The 22586-nt window shown below is 43.8% G+C and overlaps 1 protein-coding gene across 14 annotated transcripts in view; it reads left to right on the top strand.

Annotated features, from left to right (window-relative positions):
• Window positions 1–22586, top strand: part of CHEK2 (checkpoint kinase 2) — a 60318-nt gene that overhangs the window by 21465 nt on the left and 16267 nt on the right. For 12 of the 14 annotated variants that reach the window (XR_006275927.1, XR_005289009.2, XR_006275926.1 and 9 more), the window contains 7 exons: window positions 9702–9792; window positions 14098–14206; window positions 15751–15804; window positions 17211–17272; window positions 18123–18222; window positions 21363–21449; window positions 22258–22421. Coding sequence is in view for 10 of the 14 variants with exons in the window: in XM_043498380.1 (XP_043354315.1) it covers window positions 9702–9792; window positions 14098–14206; window positions 15751–15804; window positions 17211–17272; window positions 18123–18222; window positions 21363–21449; window positions 22258–22421 (667 nt within the window). In the remaining 4 variants the exon portion in view is untranslated. Of the gene's footprint in view, window positions 1–7137; window positions 9542–9701; window positions 9793–14097; window positions 14207–15750; window positions 15805–17210; window positions 17273–18122; window positions 18223–21362; window positions 21450–22257; window positions 22422–22586 lie in introns of those variants that run through there. The other 2 variants (XM_043498382.1, XM_043498383.1) reach the window with 2 other exon arrangements.

Below are 22586 nucleotides of genomic sequence, written 5' to 3'. Positions count from 1 at the left end.
AACTAAGGAGGACTTTCTCTGTGAGGTTATGATGCACTCCACCTCTGAGAAACGGGAATTGAAGGAGTTGTGGGACAGCAAGAAGAGGACCGTAAGGAGAACGTGGCACACCAGAAAGAAGCAACGGAGTGGACACGCTCCAAGTGGACATGCTCCAGGCGATGCTTGCTCTTTGAACCGAGCAGCTCCGCACTCGCCCTCCCCAGCAGACACTGTCACAAAACTCTTTCCCATGAGCCCCCACCCCCCACACCACCAACACACTTTTATCAACCTCCTGGCTCCACACTCTACCTTCAGCATTCGACTCCTCTCTCCTCACAGTCTAGCAGTGTGGATTCCCACTACCCTCAACACCCATCCCTCTGCAGTTTGGCCCTGCTGAAGTACAGCATGCGCTGTATTGTACTCTGAAGGAGAAGGCTGGGTACGATCCCTGGATATATGCAAATCTGTAGCCGTCCTGGGGCCTCTTCTCCTCTGGAAACCTTCCGTTCCCCCCTCCCTGCTGATGTATTTTTGTCCTTTGACTCTCTCTTCCAGTTGTTTTTTAATAAAAGAATTGTGTTGGTTTGAAAACAATCTTTATTCTATTAAGTGAAAGCAAAAAGAGCACCGCAAAGCAACACACAATTATGTTGAACCTCCATCATGTGCACCAGTCACCTCTTAGCATTACAAGCACCGCAATCTCTAGCATAGTAGCAAATATGGGGAAGAGATGGCCAGCCCTCTGTAGAGATAGAGGTGGTTAGGGACTATTTAGAAAAGCTGGACGTGCACAAGTCCATGGGGCCGGATGAATTGCATCCGAGAGTGCTGAGGGAATTGGCGGCTGTGATTGCAGAGCCCTTGGCCATTATCTTTGAAAACTCGTGGCGAACGGGGGAAGTCCCGGATGACTGGAAAAAGGCTAATGTAGTGCCCATCTTTAAAAAAGGGAAGAAGGAGGATCCTGGGAACTACAGGCCGGTCAGCCTCACCTCAGTCCCTGGAAAAATCATGGAGCAGGTCCTCAAAGAATCAATCCTGAAGCACTTAGAGGAGAGGAAAGTGATCAGGAACAGTCAGCATGGATTCACCAAGGGAAGGTCATGCCTGACTAATCTAATCGCCTTTTATGATGAGATTACTGGTTCTGTGGATGAAGGGAAAGCAGTGGATGTATTGTTTCTTGACTTTAGCAAAGCTTTTGACACGGTCTCCCACAGCATTCTTGTCAGCAAGTTAAGGAAGTATGGGCTGGATGAATGCACTATAAGGTGGGTAGAAAGCTGGCTAGATTGTCGGGCTCAACGGGTAGTGATCAATGGCTCCATGTCTAGTTGGCAGCCGGTGTCAAGTGGAGTGCCCCAGGGGTCGGTCCTGGGGCCCGTTTTGTTCAATATCTTCATAAATGATCTGGAGGATGGTGTGGATTGCACTCTCAGCAAATTTGCGGATGATACTAAACTGGGAGGAGTGGTAGATACGCTGGAGGGGAGGGATAGGATACAGAAGGACCTAGACAAATTGGAAGATTGGGCCAAAAGAAATCTAATGAGGTTCAATAAGGATAAGTGCAGGGTCCTGCACTTAGGATGGAAGAATCCAATGCACCGCTACAGACTAGGGACCGAATGGCTCGGCAGCAGTTCTGCGGAAAAGGACCTAGGGGTGACAGTGGACGAGAAGCTGGATATGAGTCAGCAGTGTGCCCTTGTTGCCAAGAAGGCCAATGGCATTTTGGGATGTATAAGTAGGGGCATAGCGAGCAGATCGAGGGACGTGATCGTTCCCCTCTATTCGACACTGGTGAGGCCTCATCTGGAGTACTGTGTCCAGTTTTGGGCCCCACACTACAAGAAGGATGTGGATAAATTGGAAAGAGTACAGCGAAGGGCAACAAAAATGATTAGGGGTCTAGAGCACATGACTTATGAGGAGAGGCTGAGGGAGCTGGGATTGTTTAGTCTGCAGAAGAGAAGAATGAGGGGGGATTTGATAGCTGCTTTCAACTACCTGAAAGGGGGTTTCAAAGAGGATGGCTCTAGACTGTTCTCAATGGTAGCAGATGACAGAACGAGGAGTAATGGTCTCAAGTTGCAATGGGGGAGGTTTAGATTGGATATTAGGAAAAACTTTTTCACTAAGAGGGTGGTGAAACACTGGAATGCGTTACCTAGGGAGGTGGTAGAATCTCCTTCCTTAGAGGTTTTTAAGGTCAGGCTTGACAAAGCCCTGGCTGGGATGATTTAACTGGGACTTGGTCCTGCTTTGAGCAGGGGGTTGGACTAGATGACCTTCTGGGGTCCCTTCCAACCCTGATATTCTATGATTCTATGATTCTATGAAATATTAGTGGCTTTCAGCTTCAAATTGCTGCCTCAAGGCATCCCTGATCATTATGGCCCCGCGCTGTGCCCCTGTAATAGCCCTGGTCTCCAGCTGTTCAAACTCAGCCTTCAGGCACTGAGCCTCTGCAATCCAGCCCTGAGTGAAGCTTTCACCCTTCCCTTCACAATATTATGGACCGTACAGAACGTAGCAATAAGCATAGGAATATTGTCATTGGCCATGTCCAGCTTCCCATACAGGCTTCACCAGCAGGCTTTTAAATGGCCAAATGCACACTCCAACAGTCACTCTGCACTTGCTCAGCTTGCTGTTGAACTGCTCCTTGCTGCTGTCAAGTTTCCCTGTATATTGCTTCATGGGGGTAGGTCGGGTCTCCCAGGATCACAATGGGCATTTCGACTTCTGCTACAGTGATCTGGGATGGGAAGAAAGTCCCTGCTTACAGCTTCTTAAACAGGCCAGTGTTCCGAAAGATGCATGCTTCATGCACGTTTCCAGATCAGCCTGCATTAGTGTCCGTGAAATGCCCACGGTGATCCACAAGCTCCTGGAGAACTATTGAGAAATATCCCTTGCGATTAATGTACTTAGTGGCTAGATGGTCTGGGGCCAGAATTTGAATGTGCTTGCTATCTGTCGCCTCTCCACAGTTAGGGAAGCCCATTTGTGCAAAGCCATCCACAATGTCATGCATGTTGCCCAGAGTCATGGTCTTTTGGAGCAGGATGCGATTAATGGCCCTGCACACTTCCATCAACATGACTCCAGTGGTCGATTTTCCCACTCTGAACTGGTTAGTGACCGATCGGTAGTTGTCTGGAGTAGCCAGCTTCCACAGTGCAATCGCCCCACGCTTCTCCAGTAATAGGGCAGCTCTCAGTCTCATGTCCTTGCGCTGCAGGGCTGGGGTGAACTCATCACACAGTCCCATTAATGTGGCTTTCCTCATGCGAAAGTTCTGCAGCCACTGCTTGTCATCCCAGACATGCATCATGATGTGATCCCACCACTCAGTGCTTGTTTCCCAAGCCCAAAAGTGGCGTTCCACTGCGGTCAGTACCTCCATGCCACAAGCAATTTCATGTTGTTGCTACTACACATAGTGAGATCAACATCGCACTCCTCTTGCCTTTATAGTTTAAGGAATAACGCCACTGCCGCTCGTGACGTGTTGGTCAGAGCGAGCATCATACTGGTCAGCAGTTGGGGATCCATTCCTGTAGCCTGAAAGAAGCAGGGCAGGGTGCGCAATACACAAACCATTGAAAGATGGTGCCAAGTGCAGACAGAAGCATAGGGATTGCTGGGATGCAAAGCAATGCACCATGGGGCATTGGGACTGGACCCAGGATGCCCGGCGACCTCCTCAGCCTTCTCACAAGACTTAGTGGCAAAAAAGAAAGAGGGGCTCTGTGAGATAGCTGCCCAGAGTGCATCACTTCAAATAGCACAGCAAATGCTGCAAGTGTGAACACGCGACTGCGGAGGCAGCCGTCAGTGTGAACATGCAACAGTGATTTTCCTTCTGCTCTCTCTGAGCGGCTCTGTAACTGCTGGCGCTGTAACTTTGCTAGTATAGACGTGCCCTTAGACTCCACAAAGGTGAAGGCTTTTCTACTACAAGCTACGTTCGAAGCTTTACGGGACTTAGTGCTATATCTGACAGCATACACTGTCATAGAATTATAGAATATCAGGGTTGGAAGGTACCTCAGGAGGTCATCTAGTCCAACCCCCTGCTCAAAGCAGGACCAATCCCCAACTAAATCATCCCAGCCAGGGCTTTGTCAAGCCTGACCTTAAAAACTTCTAAGGAAGGAGATTCCACCACCTCCCTAGGTAACGCATTCCAGTGTTTCACCATCCTCCTAGTGAAAAAGTTTTTCCTAATATCCAACCTAAACCTCCCCCACTGCAACTTGAGACCATTACTCCTTGTTCTGTCGTCTGCTACCACTGAGAACAGTCTACACCCATCCTCTTTGGAACCCCCTTTCAACATGGAACCCCCTTTAAGGTAGCTGAAAGCAGCTATCGAATCCCCCCTCGTTCTTCTCTTCCGCAGACTAAACAATCCCAATTACCTCAGCCTCTCCTCATAAGTCATGTGTTCTAGTCCCTTAATCATTTTTGTTGCCCTCTGCTGGAAGCTTTCCAGTTTTCCACATCCTTCTTGTAGTGTGGGGCCCAAAACTGGACACAGTACTCCAGATGAGGCCTCACCAATGTTGAATAGAGGGGAACAATCACGTCCCTCGATCTGCTGGCAGTGCCCCTACTTGTACATCCCAAAATGCCATTTGCCTTCCTGGCAACAAGGACACACTGTTGACTCATATCCAGCTTCTCGTCCACTGTAACCCCTAGGTCCTTTTCTGCAGAACTGCTTCCTAGCCATTCGGTCCGTAGTCTGTAGCGGTGCATGGGATTCTTCCGTCCTAAGTGCAGGACTCTGCACTTGTCCTTGTTGGACCTCATCAGATTTCTTTTGGCCCAATCCTCTAATTTGTCTAAGTCCCTCTATATCCTATCCCTATTCTCCAGTATATCTACCTCTCCTCCCAGTTTAGTGTCATCTGCAAACTTGCTGCAGGTGCAATCCACACCATCCTCCAGATCATTTATGAAGATATTGAACAAAACCGGCCCCAGAACCGACCCTTGGGGCACTCCACTTGATACCGGCTTCCAACTAGACCTTTTGAGCCTGACAATCTAGCCAACTTTCTATCCACCTTATCGTCCATTCATCCAGCCCATATTTCTTTAATTTACTGGCAAGAATACTGTGGGAGACAGTGTCAAAAGCTTTGCTAAAGTCAAGGAACAACATGTCCACTGCTTTCCTTTCATCCACAGAGCCAGTTACCTTGTCATAGAAGGCAATTAGATTAGTCAGGCATGCCTTGCCCTTGGTGAATCCATGCTGATTGTTCCTGATCACTTTCCTCTCCTCTAAGTGCTTCAGAATTGATTCCTTGAGGACCTGCTCTACGATTTTTCCAGGGACTGAGGTGAGGCTGACTGGCCTGTAGTTCCCAGGATCCTCCTCCTTCCCTTTTTTAAAGATGGGCACTACATTAGCCTTTTTCCAGTCGTCCGGGACTTCCCCTGATCGCCATGAGTTTTCAAAGATAATGGCCAATGGCTCTGCAATCACATCCGCCAACTCCTTTAGCACTCTTGGATGCAGCGCATTTGGCCCTATGGACTTGTGCTCGTCCAGGTTTTCTAAATAGTCCCGAACCACTTCTTCCTCCACAGAGGGCAGGTCATCTCCTCCCCATGCTGTGCCGCCCAGTGCAGGAGTCTGGGAGCTGACCTTGTTCATGAAGACGGAGGCAAAAAAAGCATTGAGTACATTAGCTTTTTCCACATCCTCTGTCACTAAGTTGCCTCCCTCATTCAGTAAGGGGCCCACACTTTCCTTGACTGACTTCTTGTTGCTAACATACCTGAAGAAACCCTTCTTGTTACTCTTAACATCTCTTGCTAGCTGCAACTCCAGGTGTGATTTGGCCTTCCTGATTTCACTCTTGCATGTCCGAGCAATATTTTTATACTCTTCCCTGGTCATTTGTCCAATCTTCCACTTCTTTTAAGCTTCTTTTTTGTGTTTCAGATCAGCAAGGATTTCACTGTGAAGCCAAGCTGGTCGCCTGCCATATTTACTATTCTTTCTACACATCGGGATGGTTTGTCCCTGTAACCTCAATAAGGATTCTTTAAAATACAGCCAGCTCTCCTGGACTCCTTTCCCCCTCATGTTGTTCTCCCAGGGGATCCTGCCCATCAGTTCCCTGAGGGAGTCAAAGTCTGCTTTTCTGAAGTCCAGGGTCTGTACTTAGCTGCTCTCCTTTCTTCCCTGTGTCAGGATCCTGAACTCGACCATTTCATGGTCACTGCCTCCCAGGTTCCCATCCACTTTTGCTTCCCCTACTAATTCTTCCTGGTTTGTGAGCAGCAGGTCAAGAAGAGCTCTGCCCCTAGTTGGTTCCTCTAGCACCTGCACCAGGAAATTGTCCCCTACACTTTCCAAAAAACTTCCTGGATTGTCTGTGCACCTCTGTATTGCTCTCCCAACGGATATCAGGGTGATTGAAGTCTCCCATGAGAACCAGAGCCTGTGATCTAGTAACTTGTGTGAGTTGCCAGAAGAAAGCCTCTTCCACCTTATCCCCCTGGTCCGGTGGTCTATAGCAGACTCCCACCATGACATCACCCTTGTTGCTCACGCTTCTAAACTTAATCCAGAGACTCTCAGGTTTTTCTGCAGTTTCATACTTGAGCTCTGAGCAGTCATACTGCTCCCTTACATACAATGCAACTCCCCCACCTTTTGTGCCCTGCCTGTCCTTCCTGAACAGTTTATATCCATCCATGGCAGTACTCCAGTTATGTGAGTTATCCCACCAAGTCTCTGTTATTCCAGTCACATCATAATTCCTTGACTGTGCCAGGACTTCCAGTTCTCCCTGCTTGTTTCCCAGGCTTCTTGCATTTGTGTATAGGCACTTGAGATAAGTCGCTGATTGTCCCTCTTTCTCAGTATGAGGCAGGAGCCCTCCCCCTCGCGCTCCTGCTCGTATTTCCTCCCGGTGTCCCACTTCCCCACTTACCTCAGGGCTTTGTTTTTGTTCCCCTGGTGAACCTAGTTTAAAGTCCTCCTCACTAGGTTAACCAGCCTGCTTGCGAAGATGCTCTTCCCTCTCTTCGTTAGGTGGAGCCCGTCTCTGCGTAGCACTCCCCCTTCTTGCAACACCATCCCATGGTCAAAGAATCCAAAGCCTTCTCTCCAACACCCCCTGCGTAGCCATTCGTTGACTTCCACGATTCGACGTTCTCTACCTAGGCCTTTTCCTTCCACAGCAATACACCACTGCCTCAGTCTTCTCGGTCGGATGGCACCATATACCTTGGTAGTTCAGCATGCCAGATTACACCTCAGAAAGCTGCAGGCATGGCTAGCATCAGTGCATTCCCCAAGTTGCCACCATTTAGAGAAAATGGTTTGAGTGCCAACATTAGTTTTGTCATCTCTAGATTGGTGGGTGGACCCTCTAAAAGTTTGCGTGGGGGATTCCCTTTCTTACCCCACTACCAACTCTTATTCTCATCACAGATGTGTCTCCTCTGGGTTGGGGAGCTCATATGGGGTCCCTGCAGACTCAAGGTCTTTCATCATTTCGAGATTTAGAGACTCTCATAAACATCAGGGTGTTAAGAGTAGTACGTTTAGCCTGTGTGGCCTCCCTCCCCACATAGTGGGGGAAAAAAATAATTCTGACAGTTTGACAGGTAATGTTTATATAAACAGGATGGGCAGGAAGTAGTTTGCCTCGGAGACTTCTGTATAGACAACTTAGTTCATTTCAGAGCTGCTTACCTTCCAGAGAAACAGACCACGTTAGCGGATTAGCTGAGCAGATCCTTCTGCAATCAGCGTCAGTGGTCACTACATCCATATGTGGTCAGGTCCATCTTCCAACTCTGGGGGACTCCCAAGTGAACAAGGAATGTCAGCAGCTCTGTTCCCAAGGGAGACTCAGCCAAGGCTTGCTGACAGATGCCTTTCTTCTGTCCTGGAAGAAGTCTCTCCTGTGTGCTTTCCCTCTGATTACTTTCCTTCCCAGAGACCTCTTAAAGTGAAACAAGACCATGCTCATCTCTTCCTTATAGCACCAGCGTTTCCTTATTAATACTGGTACTTGACCCTGATATCGTTGTTGGTTACACTGCCCATTGGATCCAGACGTAATTTCCCAGGACCATGAGCGCCTGTTTCATCCCAGTTTGGCAGCATGGATGCTTTTATGACTGACACCCTTTGAAAAGTCCTTCTCAAACGATATTCAGAAAGTGCTTTTGAATAGCATAAAACCCTCAACTAAGAGCACTTTCCTGGTGTGAAGTGGAAGCACTTCTCCACCTGGTGTTGTGTGAAAGGCGTATTTCCCTAGCGGGTACCCTTGGGCCTCATGCTGGATTGTCTACTATATCTAAAACAGAGTTTGCTATTAACTCAGTAAAGATGCATTTAGTGGCTAATTCAGCCCTCAATGTCTTGGTGGATGATAGATCCCTTCACACACCATCATCACCCAATTCCTACCGTGCTTGGTCAGATTATACCTCCCCATTCAAGACCACATCCTTCCTTGGGATCTGAACTTAATTCTAGCAAAATTCATTGGGACCCCACTTTGAGCCCCTGGTAGCTTGTTCCCTCTTTCACCTTTCCATGAAGGTAGCATTTCTCATGGCACTTAACTTAGCCAGAAGGGTGGGAGAGTTGAGAGCTCAGGTGTCAGAGCCCCTCTACGGTTTTCCATAAGGAGAAAATACATCTCCATCCTCATCCAAAACTTCTCACGAAAGTAGTCTCTAATTTTCATGTTAACCAAGCAAAAATCTGCTTGCCCATGTTCCTTCCAAAACTCCATGCACATAGGGATGAGGAAAAGCTTCACTCCTTGGATGCAAGAAGGGCTTTAGCTTTCTACCTGGACTGGACTAAATCTTTTAGATCCTCTATGCAGTGGTTTGTAGCAGTTGCAAACAGAGCTAAGGGCTAAACAGTTTCCGCTCAGAAAATCTCATCTTGGATCTCTTCATGTATTCGTTTATGCTACCCACTGGCTAATACAATCCCTCCAGCTAGAGTATTGGCACATTCTACCAAAGCGCAGGCACCTTTTGCAGCTTTACAATCTGCACTTGCATCAAGAGACATTTGTAAAGCAGCCTCTTGGTCTTCAGTCCACACTTTTACTTCTCATTATGCCATTTCCTGTCAGTCCAGAGACAGTGTCATTTTCAGATGGATGGTCTTACAATCTCTGTTCAGGTAGACTCCGAACCCACCTCCATGTGTCTTTGATTGTTACCTACAGTGGAATGGATGTGTGCAATCACTTGAAGAAAAAAAAATATTACCTACTGTTCTGTCACTGTTCTTTAAGATGGGTTGCACATGTGCATTCCACACTGGAGTCTGTCCAGTATGAAGGAACTGAGAGGGGTTGGGGTGGCTCTGCCCTTTTATACCAGCATGCAGTAGCGTGTGGCAATAGAGGGCGCTCCTGCAACTCTGATTGGTGCCACTGAGGGACAAAAATCTCCAACATCTGTGCATGGGGCATGCATGCATCTACAGTGGAATGTACATGTGTGACACATCTTAGAGAACAACAGTTTCAAAAAGGTAGGTACCCTTTTTTAATATAATTTTTTGTTTGTTATATGTTTACTTCTAATGTACAGCACTCTCAATTGTTTAATATTAAAATTTAGGAATAGTAGTTACTCCTTGTAACAAAGTATTTGGAGTTAATACCAAAAATTATCTCCACTCATCTTCCCAGTGTTTGTATTTTCTGATCTTATGGTGGATGATCAGTCGGGGTATCCCAGAGAATTCAGAGAGAAATATATCATGTCAAAGACTTTGGGAAGGTAAGCACCATACTTAGTAAAATACTTAGGACTTATTTTCCTTTAGTTTTGTGTGAATGGTATTTGAACTGTAACTAGTATTAACTATTTGCTATTATTTTAGTACTGTTTCAATAATGCTATCCTAGGCACTGTGGTAATAGAAACAAAAACATGGTGCTTTACAGACTAATAAAAGACGAAGGGCCAGATTCTCTCATCCTCTTCCAGCCACTTTTTGCCACTTAGGTGAAATTTGGCCTTAACTGACCAGCTGAGAATTCTCTCAATGCAGGGCAGTTTTCACCTGGCATATATCAGTGTAAGTGTTCCTTTGCCAGCAGCCCCACCATATCCTGGCAAAATGGGCAGGAGTTGGGTGGAGCACAGCTGAATTATGTCAATTCACAGCTTGTTTATTTTCCATTAGAGGAGATCATAGCCGGTTAGCATAGCCTCTAAAATGCTTTAACTTAGATTAATAGATCAATGCTGGTGCTTATGCAGGGGCATTATGCTATATATTATAAACTTGGATGCTAATATAATTATACAGGGGAGTCAGACTATGTGATCACAATGGTCCCTCTGACTTTCTAATAAATTAATAATATACTGTGAGAATCAAGGAGGTATATCTTGCTTCCTAATGCACTCAGTTCAGGGAGTGTGTCTGTGCAGGAGAGAATCTGGGTATGGACCCATGTCCCGTTGTGTTTACATTAAGATTAGTGTATGAGGGAAATGGGCAAACACTTGCTAAATGTGTGTGGGGAGAAACTGAAGACAAGATAATGTGGTTACTGAGGTGATTTTGATTTTTTTTTTTTAATCTGTCCTTCACTGTAGTTTCCTTCTGCTTTCCAGGGAGCACTTGTGTATGCAAATAAAGCTGTTAAAAGGAGGAGGTAGGATTTGAAGGCCTTGTTGAAGAAGTTTATTTTGCGGAGAGTATTTGAAAAATTTTAGCATCAGTGATAGACAGTAGTTTACATTCTGTAGTGTTCTCCCTTGTAGAATTTTTCTGAGGTGTTAATAGGACAAATTAATTTTTCACTGCAAAGAATTCTTACTCCTTAATGCAAAGTCCTCTTTTCAGTTGCCTGTCTTGTAAGTGGTTAGTTACTGCCTATTTGAAATATGGTACCTCTGAAAGTAAGTTTCCAACGCTGTCTGTAAAATAAGTCTTCTGTTCTGAATGTCCAAGGGTGAAATAGGTGGCTAACAGCACTCGTGCTAAATCTGAAATTTAGCAGATTTGTTGATTCATTCCCAATCTATATGGCTTCGACATCTCTTATTCCACTGCTGGGCCATCAGAGTACGGGCTCCTCGGATTGCTGGGATTATAGCTGCCCGTTTGCTAGTTTCAGCTCTGAATGATGAAAACAGTTAAAACTGGAACTCTGAATTATGACACACAGGTAGACCTATTTTCCTTAAAACAGCCGGGTTTGGTTCTCATGCTTCTAATTGACTTGGGTTTAAAACTTACTTTTAATTGTGAAACTCAAATATATGATTGGATACTCACAGGTTTCAGAGTAGCAGCCGTGTTAGTCTGTATTCGCAAAAAGAAAAGGAGTACTCGTGGCACCTTAGAGACTAACAAATTTATTAGAGCATAAGCTTTCGTGAGCTACAGCTGCATCCGATGAAGTGAGCTGTAGCTCACGAAAGCTTATGCTCTAATAAATTTGTTAGTCTCTAAGGTGCCACGGGTACTCCTTTTCTTTTTGTGGATACTCACAGTTCTTCTTCGAGCGCTTGCTCACGTCGATTCCATTCTAGGTATGTGCATGCCCACGTGCGTGATCGTTGGAGATTTTTGCCTTAGTGGTATCCGTAGGGCCAATTGTGACCCCTTCCGGAGTGCCACGTTCATGCAGTGGTATATCAGGCATTGTCTGTCCTCCTCCTTCTCAGTTCCTTCTTATCGCCCATAGTGGTTAGTTGGAGTGCCTTTCTTGCTTAACAAGAGCTAGTGTTTTTTTTTTCCTACAAACTTTGTGCCTTAGGGCCTTTTGTAAATAGTTTGTATAGTGTTTAAGTAGTTGTTAAGTGTAGTTGTTAGGGGCTGAAAAGAAGTATCTTGTTCTGGCCAAAGGGTCACAAGCAGGGTCACACCTCCTCGACCCCCAAGAACAAAGAGGCCAAAACGCTCAAACTCTTTGGGAGAAAAATTTATTCAACTACCAGTTTACAATTTCGGATGGTGAGTCATCAAGTACTGTTGGGCAGATATAATTTTAATCTTTGGGACGGCCTCAAAAAGTTTTAGAATCCCTCCTTCAGAGTTTGGTTCCAAATAATAACAGACAGAACAAAGTAAATTATCAAACAAAATAAAATAAAACACGCAAGGCTAAGCCTAATACAGTAGGAAACTAAATTAAAATAAATCTCACCCTCAGAGATGTTCCAATAAGCTTCTTTGACAGACTGGCCTCCTTCTAGTCTGGGTCCAGCAATCACTCATACCCCTGTAGCTACTGTCCTTTGTTCCATTTCTTTCAGGCATCGTTTGGGGTGGAGAGGCTATCTTTTGAGCCAGCTGAAGATAAAATGGAGGGGTTTCCCAGGGGTTTATGTAATCTCTCTCTTGTGGGTGGAAACCCCTCTATCCCACTGTGTAGAATTACAGCTACATGATGGAGTTTCGGAGTCATGTGGGCAAACCACATGACTCAGTTCTTTACAGGCCAATGCCATTCTCCACATGCTAGTTTGAATGTTCCCAGGAAAGTTCAGATGTGCATTGGTGTCTATCAAGGTCCATTGTTAGCCAAGTACTCCCAATTACTTGAATAACCCCTTCACATTATGTTGACCAGATTTGCCTTAGATGCTTCCTACAGCAAACACTTTAAATACAAACATAGAGCCAACGCTCATAACTTCAGATATAAAAATGATGCATGTATACGAATAGGATGAATACATTCAGTAGAACATAACCTTTGAAAAGATACGTTACATGGCGTATGTAGCCATTTGTCATATTTACATTCATAAGCATATTTCTATAAAGCATTATGGGGTGCAACGTCACACACGAACACCAGTTCGACACATAGTTTATTGGAGTGGTTCTCGACTGCACGTGGGCCAGGGCCTTCCTCTTGGAAACACATTTTCAGGCCATGTCGAACTTGATTTCTCACGTAAGGAGCTATCCGCTCACCATGGCCCACACCTGCCTGTGATTGATGGGCACATGGCCACGTGTATGTACATGGTCATCCATGCTCGACTTCATCTTCAGCCTCTGCAAGCGTGGCTGGTCTCGGTCTATATCCCCAGCAGGCACCTCCTGTCCCTCTGTCGGAGTTGTCGGCAATTAGGAACTGAAAGGGCGTAGGGCTGGCGGCGCTGGTTATACCAATGCATGAGCGCAGCACTCCAGGGCATGCCATTGCCGGCCCTACGGAAACGGCTAAAGCAAAAATCTCCTACGACCGCACACATGGGTGCTCACACATCTAGAATGGAAGAGACATGAGCAACATATCTCAAAGAACAACAGTTACGAAAGGTAGGTAACCATTTTTTTAGGAACAGAAAGTCAGGTTTGAAATAGTTTGCATGTTACTTTCTGAATCAGTATCCCTTCTCTACCCCATTGTTGCAAGCAGGGGGAAGAACTGAAGGTCAGAGTATAACCCCTTGTGGGACATCACTATTTGGGTCCTCAAGCAAAAAAGAGAGTAATGGTGACCTCATTTTTTTTTATATATAAAATGTCTTTAAAGTGGAATTTTCCCCCAAAGTCTTTGTAGATTGTAAAAGAGCAGCGAAGTGAAAATAGAAGTCTGAGTGGATTTGTATGGATTTCCTCATATAATCTCATAATCAAAAATAAATGTGTTGCTATACCTACTGCTCAGTGTTGTGCAACCTTGTGGTGCAGGACTTTATGTATTATAATGTCCTTTTGCCACTGGGCTATATTAGTGGGGGCTGGGTGGGCTTTGTGAGCTTAAGTCAAAACCGTAGAGAGACATTTTGAGAGTTTGTTGTTGTGTTTTTAGCCATTTGTGCAGCTGAAATGCCAACAGTGCTTGTCCTCTGTATTCTCTTAATAGCTTTCAGTTTGGAGTTTTGGTTGTAATTTGATTTCTGTATTAGAACATTGGTGGCTACCAGCATCTATCCTAATCTAATGCACACCCAGTCGGCTGCATTCAAAGGGTTAGGAGACAGCAGCATTCTAATCACATGTAATACTCAGGTAGCAAACGCCTTCTGTGTTTGATCTATTTTTATTTGTCACCAACATATTGAAAAGTGCTTGCAAGCTTTAACATAACTAATTTTTTATATTAGTGGTGCCTGTGGAGAGGTTAAATTGGCATTTGAGAGGACCACGTGTAACAAAGTTGCTGTAAAGATAATCAATAAACGGAGATTTATAACAAGCGCTGTGAGTGACACAGTAAGTATCTATTTTTTGGCTATCTTGCAGTGATTCTGAAGTATTCCTTTGTGAACATTATAAATGTTTGTTGCTATAATTTAAGGTTTTCTGGATTCAGATGTATATTTGTAATGTGTGAAGTTGTGTACATTTATATTTAAAAAAATAAATCAAACCACACCATTTGTAGGACATTAAATGTATTAAACAATTAAGAGTAGTTAATGTCTAATGCAAATGGTCTTGGTGTTAAATATGGCTAGATGCAGACTCTTTTTGTTACTTCTCCTCTGAGATGGAAGGATCCTTCACTTCTTGTTCGGACAGACTATAGTGAGTTTTTCCAGAGACAGACCGAGATCCAAAAGTATTTTAAAACAAAGCTTATTTAGACAATCAAGAAAAGCTCCAGTTAACTCCACGATAAATGTTACAAGAAATATGCACAGGTCTAAGGGTCTCTAGCTCTGGTAGGCCCAAATCCTGAAAGCGTCAGAAGAGGAGGATTGAAAAAAAAAAATTGCACTTCCAGAGTTCTGTGCCTGCAGTTCCTTCCAGGCTATTTATTTCATCCCTCTCTCCCTTAAACGGTGCATCTCAGACCAGCCACAGCTGTCAGTTTCCTTCTTCGCTTTGTTGATGTTGCTAGGTGCTTATTATCTTACTAGCCAAGAAGATACCCTTTGTATTTGCATCTTGACAATAAGATTTGTACAACTATGCTATTCTGGAAACATTTCTCTGGTATGAGAATAGCCAGTTAGCTACCATGTTTATTTCCCCTTCCTCCCCCCCGCTCTCCTACTGGTAATAGCTCATCTTACCTGATCACTCTCGTTACAGTGTGTATGGTAACACCCATTGTTTCATGTTCTCTATGTATATAAATCCACCCCCTGTGTTTTCCACTGAATGCATCCCATGAAGTGAGCTGTAGCTCATGAAAGCTTATGCTCAAATAAATTTGTTAGTCTCTAAGGTCCCACAAGTACTCCTTTTCTTTTTTTGATTCTGTTGCATTTATAGTTACATTTTTCTTTATATAAACGGTCATTTACTTGTTAAGGGCTTCTTGATTATGGGGTACATACAAAGAAGAAATGGACTATATCTCCCATGATGTACCAAGAAGTGAGACCGTGTTGCATTGTGAAAGATGTAGTCTAACCAGGGAGCCGAACCGTACAAGAGAATGGGAGCCTTAGGCACCCGAACTATAACTCCCATGAGGTATACTGTGGCAGCATTTCAGAATAAATTTATTTTAGTTTGGGGCCAAAATGTTAGATTTTTTGTTTTTTGTCAAATACATCAAAATTTCCCATGGAAGATTTCAAGTTAAGGAATTCTTTTTCTGTTTTTGTTGAAATTTTCAGCAGGAGGTTTTTTTTTTTGTTTTTTTTTTTTCCTGTTGAGTTCTGTTACTTACATTGTAGCCACCTTCAAATTGTTAGGATGGAGCAAATGTATGTTGTGTTTTCATAGGTACATTGCTGCAAAAGTCCATGTATAAACAGTATTACTGCTTGTTCTGTCTGACACTTCAGTTCTCTTTTAAATAGGATTCAGCTTTTAATGTTAATACAGAAATTGAGATTTTGAAGAAAATAAATCATGTGAGTATAGTCTTAAAATCTGTTTTATCTTTTTAATGTATATTCTGATTTTCTTGCTTGCTCATCTTCTTTTGGGGTTTCTATAGTCTGGTAACTAATGCTCCAGTTACAATTAGGAGGAACAGCTTCTTAATTTTAATTTTGTCTTTTCGTGGGTAGCAATGGTCACTTATTTTGCTTATTGTAGATAAGGTTACAAAGCACTTTATGTTCTACCCCATATCTTTATATGCTTGTTGTAACTATTCCAAAACTTGCATCTTTGAAATTGAAGTTTGGATTGAAATTTTCTTTACTTGGTCTCTGTTTGAACCACTGATCAGAAAATAAGACTTTCCTTGATACATCTTTCTGTGAATATTGCTAGATGGCCAAGCTTGCTGACCTAGCTTTGGCCTAGACCAAATCTCCACAGAACCACCCCCCACCATATTTCCACTGAATGCATCCGATGAAGTGAGCTGTAGCTCACAAAAGCTTATGCTCAGATAAATTTGTTAGTCTGTAAGGTGCCACAAGTACTCCTTTTCTTACTTTGGGACAGAGACCCTAATCCACGGTAGTCAATTTTTTCTTTTTCTTTTTTTTTTGTTGTTGTTGTCAAGGTCCAGACTCCAGAGGAAATAATACCAAAAAAAAAATTGATAAGTAAATAAAAACATTTTGGGGTCTATTCAAAAATGTCTGGTGGTCCAGATTAGACCCGTGGTGCACCTATTGACTACCCTTGTCTAGTCAATCAGAACATCCAGTGTGGGAATCTTCACATCTGAGTTAATTCGATAACATTGTTTGAAACTTTCCATTTACTTAAATAAGAAACCCCACAAAAGTAGTACACTTCCAAATATCATAGACACACCATCAATTTGAAATTGAGTAAATTTAATAGAAAAAAATTAAGTCTCATACCTGCTCCTGAATTCCTTTGGCAATTTTAGTGGATTTACTAAATTTTACCCTTTTTCCTGTTTTTTATTTTTTTTTAAATTCTCTCTCCCTTTTGCTGTATGTAAACCCCCCACAAAAGGGGAAGTCAAGTACAGTGGAATAGTATAATTGATTAGACAGAATGCATTGGCAGAGCTATGTGGGAGCTCATCATAAGAATAACAAGGGGGTTTCAGATTGTGATTGAGGTTCATTGAGAGAAATGTTTTGGGGGAAAACTTCCATGGCACATGTCTGCACTAAGCAGACAACTTGTCACATTAGTCTCACTACAATTAATATAAAATTCACTTGCATTTTTTTAAAAAGAGAAATCTATATCAGCAAGGTGTCCTGCCACGTATACTTTGGATAGTGCACTATTCTGAAATTATTTTCTTGGGTAATATTTTCTTGTAATATTAGTTTTCATAAAATGATTGTGTCGTTTTGTTGTTTCCTTCCTCTTTTGCTAGCCCTGCCTAATCAAGATAAAAAACTTCTTTGATGCAGAAGATTATTATATTGTTTTGGAATTGTAAGTAATTTGCATTCAATTTGTTCCAGAGTAAATGTTTTACTGCCATAAATAAAATACTGTAATTTTAATAACTTGAACCTGACTTTATGATGATCTCAGATGCTATCCAAAACCTTGGTAAAACTGGGGATTAGGATAGACAGGAAAGTCATTCTTTTGGAGCTGCAGAAGCACTCCACTCCAGCAGTATTCTCTGCTCTGTCATCCTGATCATTTGCAGCTGATGTGGTGGATCACATAAGTAGAGAGAGTCTCAAAAAGAGCATAGGCCTGGATTATTGAGAGCTTTATTGTTCGAGGTCTGCTTCTTAACCTGGATCTGGAACTTGTTGGGGAGCCAGAGAAGGGTAAATGGGTGGCCAGATGATGAGCCAGTTGCAGCTTCTGCCTGGCCTTCACGGTCAGTCCCAGGTAGTACAATCTGAAGATGATGAGAGCATGGATTGCTGTAGCTGCAGGTTTGTGTGCATAAGAAGGGTGAAGTCTCCTGGTTACCCAAAGAGGATAGAAGGTGTTCCAAGGCTTTGTGCTACCTTGACAAGCAATAGCCAGATGGTCTTTTAGAAGAGGAACTTCCTTGGAATAGTGCTTCTGCTTTCCTGTTAACATCACCTCCATCTTTTCTGGGTTTAGTTTCAGCTAGCTCAAGACCAATTTATTTTTACTGTGCAGGTCATGTTTAAGAATGTATACACATGTGCCCAATGAATGCGTTTCAGAAAATGAATATACTTTACTTTTCATTGGGGTCTTTTCTTTTAGAGAAGCTTTTCAGTCTCAGGCTTTCCCAGTGAGGTCTAACTTCTGAAACCAGTATATTGAATCTCTTTCTGTACTTCTGTTTCAGGATGGAAGGAGGAGAGTTGTATGACAGAGTGTCGAGATCAACCAAGATGAAAGAAGCTACCTGCAAGCTCTATTTTTATCAGATGTTGTTGGCTGTAAAGGTAAATATTCCTGAATGTGTATAAAGAAAAATATGATTTTTCTCTGACTGTACAATCAGTGCATCCGATGAAGTGAGCTGCAGCTCACAAAAGCTTATGCTCAAATAAATTTGTTAGTCTCTAAGTGCCACAAGTCCTCCTTTTCTTTACTTTTATCATTTGTGCTTGCATGTATTTTTACAGTAGTAAATGGACTCTTCTCCTTATTCATAGAAGAGATTTAGGGCAGCGTTCCTTTAGCTGCTACGCTAACCAACCTGGAAGGGATCCATTCTCTTCCACTGGGGTTTTAATCTGGCCCTCAAGTTCCCACTGGGGAGCGGGATCTGGGGCTTGCCCCACTTCGGTGCTTCAGCCGGCGAGCAGGGTCGGCGGCTGTTCCACGCAGCTCCCGGAAGCAGCGGCATGGCCCCCCTCAGGCTCCTACACGTAGAGGTAGCCAGGGGGCTCTGCTCTGCACTCTGCCCTCACCCCAAGCACTGTCAGACCCACCCCCAGAAACTTCCCCCAGCTGCAGGAAGCTCAGCATCCTCTCCTGCTTCTGCCCCCATTGCTCCTCACGTGTGGAGAGAGGGGTCACTGTATGGGGGGACTGTTTCCCCATCCACCCAACCCCTGTGCATCTGGACCTCCCATACCCAGACACCCCCGTCAGGGCTCACCCTGTACAACCAGAAATCCCACCTAGCCATCCAAACCCCACCTCACTGAACCTCAACCCCTGCATCTGGAGCTCCCCTGCCTCCGGACCCCAACCCCTGCAGCCACACCACCCCCTACTTAGCTCCCTGCACTCAAAGCCCCACCCTGATGAGCTCCACCCCCTGCACCACCCTGAGACCCCACATCCAGACCCCCACACCACTGACCCCCAACTAGCTGCACCCAGACTCCCACCAAGCCCCACTCCCTCAGCACCCAGACCCCCTCCCGCCGTTGAGACACCCAGACTCCTCTGCTGAGCCCCAACCACATTCACCTGGAAGCCCCTGCAAAGTCCAATTGCCCCTGCTCCTGGAACCCCCCAAAGAGCCTCTGTGCATCCAGATCCTGCCCCCCCAACGTCTAGACTCCCCCACTGAGCTGCCTGCACCCAGATTGTCTCCCACAGAATCCTCTCACTCCACACCAGGATCCCCCCCACTGAGCCCCTCCACACTTGGATCCTTCCTGGTTGAGCCTGCCTGCCCCACACGTGGTGCTTCTGGCACAGAGGGGCAGGGCCCCAAGGTATTTCTTGGGCAGGCCCAGGCCTTGTGCTGTATCAGGGTCGACTACATCCTCACCACTCAAATTGTGTATCGGGGTGGAGGGTAGGGAGGCTGCAGGGTGATCTGCCACCTGCATACAGCCAGTGGCCAGTGCTCCCCATTGCCATGCTGGAGCCTCTGCATTTATTTATTGACAAATAAAGCTTGCAGAATATTGCAGACTTTTAAAATATGTGCAGAATTTTTAATTTTTTGGTGCAGAATGCCCTCAGGAGTAACAGATGGGACCCCTGTCTCAGTCTGGACTCATCCCTTTCTATCCCTTCAGGTTGGTTTCTTTGTCCCCTCAAGTATTTTCAGCAGTCTTTCTTCTTGGATAGTCAAAAGAGGAGAGTCTAGAATGCCTTCCCTCCCAGCCTTAAATAGAATTTACATAAGGCGGGAAGCCTTTTGGTTCCTAAACTTGACCATTTCCTTCTGCCAGTGGAAAATTACCAGAAGTCCAAGATAGTGTATTAGGTTACCAGACCACCTGACCTAGTAGTGTCACAGTTATGTCCCAGGACACCTCCCAGGAGGCGGAAAGATTAGTATAATCACAGTCTTGTTGTTCCTTCCTAATGGACTACCAAATCTGATGGCCTGTCGTCTGGTGGGTGTCTTCCCAATACATACCCAGTTATAATTGTTACACAGTCTATATTCCTAACTTTAGATACAGAAATGATACATGCATACAAATTGGATAATCACGTACAGTAAATCATAACTTAAAGTACAAACAGTTATGTTATATCCATATCATAATAATATTTCCATAAAGAATATGGAGTATAATGTCACACCCCCACTATATAAATTGTTCCAACACCACTGTGTAGTGGTGTTTGCCTTGGCAAACTAAGGCAGGGAAAAGTACTTAATTTAAGAGGGTTTGAACACAGAAAAAAAGAGTGGCTCTTAATAGCAAAAAAGAGATCAAGGAACAAAATTCCTTAGTGTCATCATGAAGAATCTGTTTTGATAATGTGGCATATGGATGAACTGCAGGGAAGGCATAGCTTTCCGTTCTACATAGTGTACCTGTGGAGATGAGAAGCTGCTGTGTAGCATCTGACAAATATTTTAAATCTTTTTTCAGAGTAGCAGCCATGTTAGTCTGTATTCGCAAAAAGAAAAGGAGTACTTGTGGCACCTTAGAGACTAACAAATTTATTAGAGCATAAGCTTTCGTGAGCTACAGCTCACTTCATGGGATGCATTCAGTGGAAAATACAGTGGGGAGATTTATATACATTGAGAACATGAAACAATGGGTGTTACCATACACACTGTAATGAGAGAGACCACTTAAGGTGAGCTGTTACCAGCGGGGGCGGTGGGGGGACAGACGACATTTTGTAGTGATAATCAAGGTGGGCCATTTCCAGCACTTGACAAGAATGTGGAATAACACTCTGCTTCACTTAGTATGTCAGTAGTCTTAATCATGGAGTCATGACCAACAAGAACATTCTTGTCATCTTCTGGAAATGACCCACCTTGATTATCACTACAAAAGGTCCCGTCACCCCCCCCGCCCTCCTGCTGGTAATAGCTCACCTTAAGTGATCACTTGTTACAGTGTGTATGGTAACACCCATTGTTTCATGTTCTCTGTGTATATATCTCCCCCCTGTATTTTCCACTGAATGCATCCCATGAAGTGAGCTGTAGCTCATGAAAGCTTATGCTCAAATAAATGTGTTAGTTTCTAAGGTACCACAAATACTCCTTTTCTTTTTAAATCTTTTTGTGAACCATATAGCTTCAAATACACACTTCTCAAATGAATCTGTTTGTTACTTGTATCATCATCATTGGAAAGACTTGGAAGTTTACATTTTAATGCATGCATTCTCTGTTTTGTATGCGTGTTTGTTTGCATAGTATCTTCATGAAAATGGTATTATACATCGGGATCTAAAGCCAGAGAATGTGCTACTTTCATCTTCTGAAGAAACTTGTCTTATAAAGGTGAGGAAGAAACTTCTATTTCTGGATTTTTTTTCTTTTATTTTGATGTTCTTTATTCAGAACTTCGGAATGTTCTTCAGCAATTCTTCTCTAAATATTAAATTCCAACACACACGAAAATTTACATAGCATTAAGATTGCTGACGCTCATTCCTAAATAATAGAGGCTAAAAATACAGGAAATCTTGAGTTAAGGTTCTTTCACAAACTTTAGAAATCACTTCCTCTCTCCTGAATATTTCAATCAATACATACACGTCAGTATGAATAAGAATTTTCACCTTTAATATTTCACATAGTAATCAGTGGAATAACACACAAGTGAAGCAGAGTATGTCAGTAGTCTTAATCATGGATTCATGGCCAACATTACTGTAATTATCCATGCTATTTGGTGTTAGGCTGTGTTTTTGCCTGAGAGACTTGAGTAGGTTTGGAAATTGAACCATTGCTCTACATGTAATAGTCTCTCCAGGGTAGCCATGAACCTGTAGTGCTGCTACTTATGCTTTTCCCTAATCTGGAGATAAATAGAATACTTCAAACTGGTGTTAAATCCAGCACTCTTTGCTAGCACTAAAACTGAAACCTCTCTGTCCTAACCCCCCCCCCACAAAATGATTCTCTTGTCCTGCTGACTTTTCTGCTGAAGTCCTCTGCTGGGTAGAGCTTAGTATGTAGTTGTGTACTGGCAAAATGCCTTGGAAATTAGAGCCATAAAGCTCTCTCCTGATACTTGCTGACTAGTATGGTGCATTCTAGTATGTGTTAAAATAAAAACTGATGTAGTGTTATTCTCATAAACAAGATTACAGATTTTGGACAATCCAAGATTCTTGGAGAATCATCACTAATGAGAACATTATGTGGTACTCCCACGTATCTCGCCCCTGAAGTTCTCAATTCACTTGGGACAGCTGGGTATAGCCGTGCTGTGGACTGCTGGAGTTTAGGAGTTATTCTTTTCGTATGGTAAGAAACTTCATGGCTGACAGTTCAACTGAACAGTCATACATGGGTGGAGGTCTTAGGCCTTTATTTAAGTATGTTTGCTAATGAGTACGTGTGTCATATTTTCAATCCTGGAACAGATGTTGTGGAATGCATATTCACATTAAGGTGGATAGAAAGTTGGCT

The sequence above is a fragment of the Dermochelys coriacea genome, chromosome 15 (genome assembly GCF_009764565.3).
Source record: "Dermochelys coriacea isolate rDerCor1 chromosome 15, rDerCor1.pri.v4, whole genome shotgun sequence".
NCBI classification, from domain to species: Eukaryota; Metazoa; Chordata; order Testudines; family Dermochelyidae; genus Dermochelys; species Dermochelys coriacea.
This window is presented reverse-complemented; position numbering and strand designations above follow the sequence as displayed.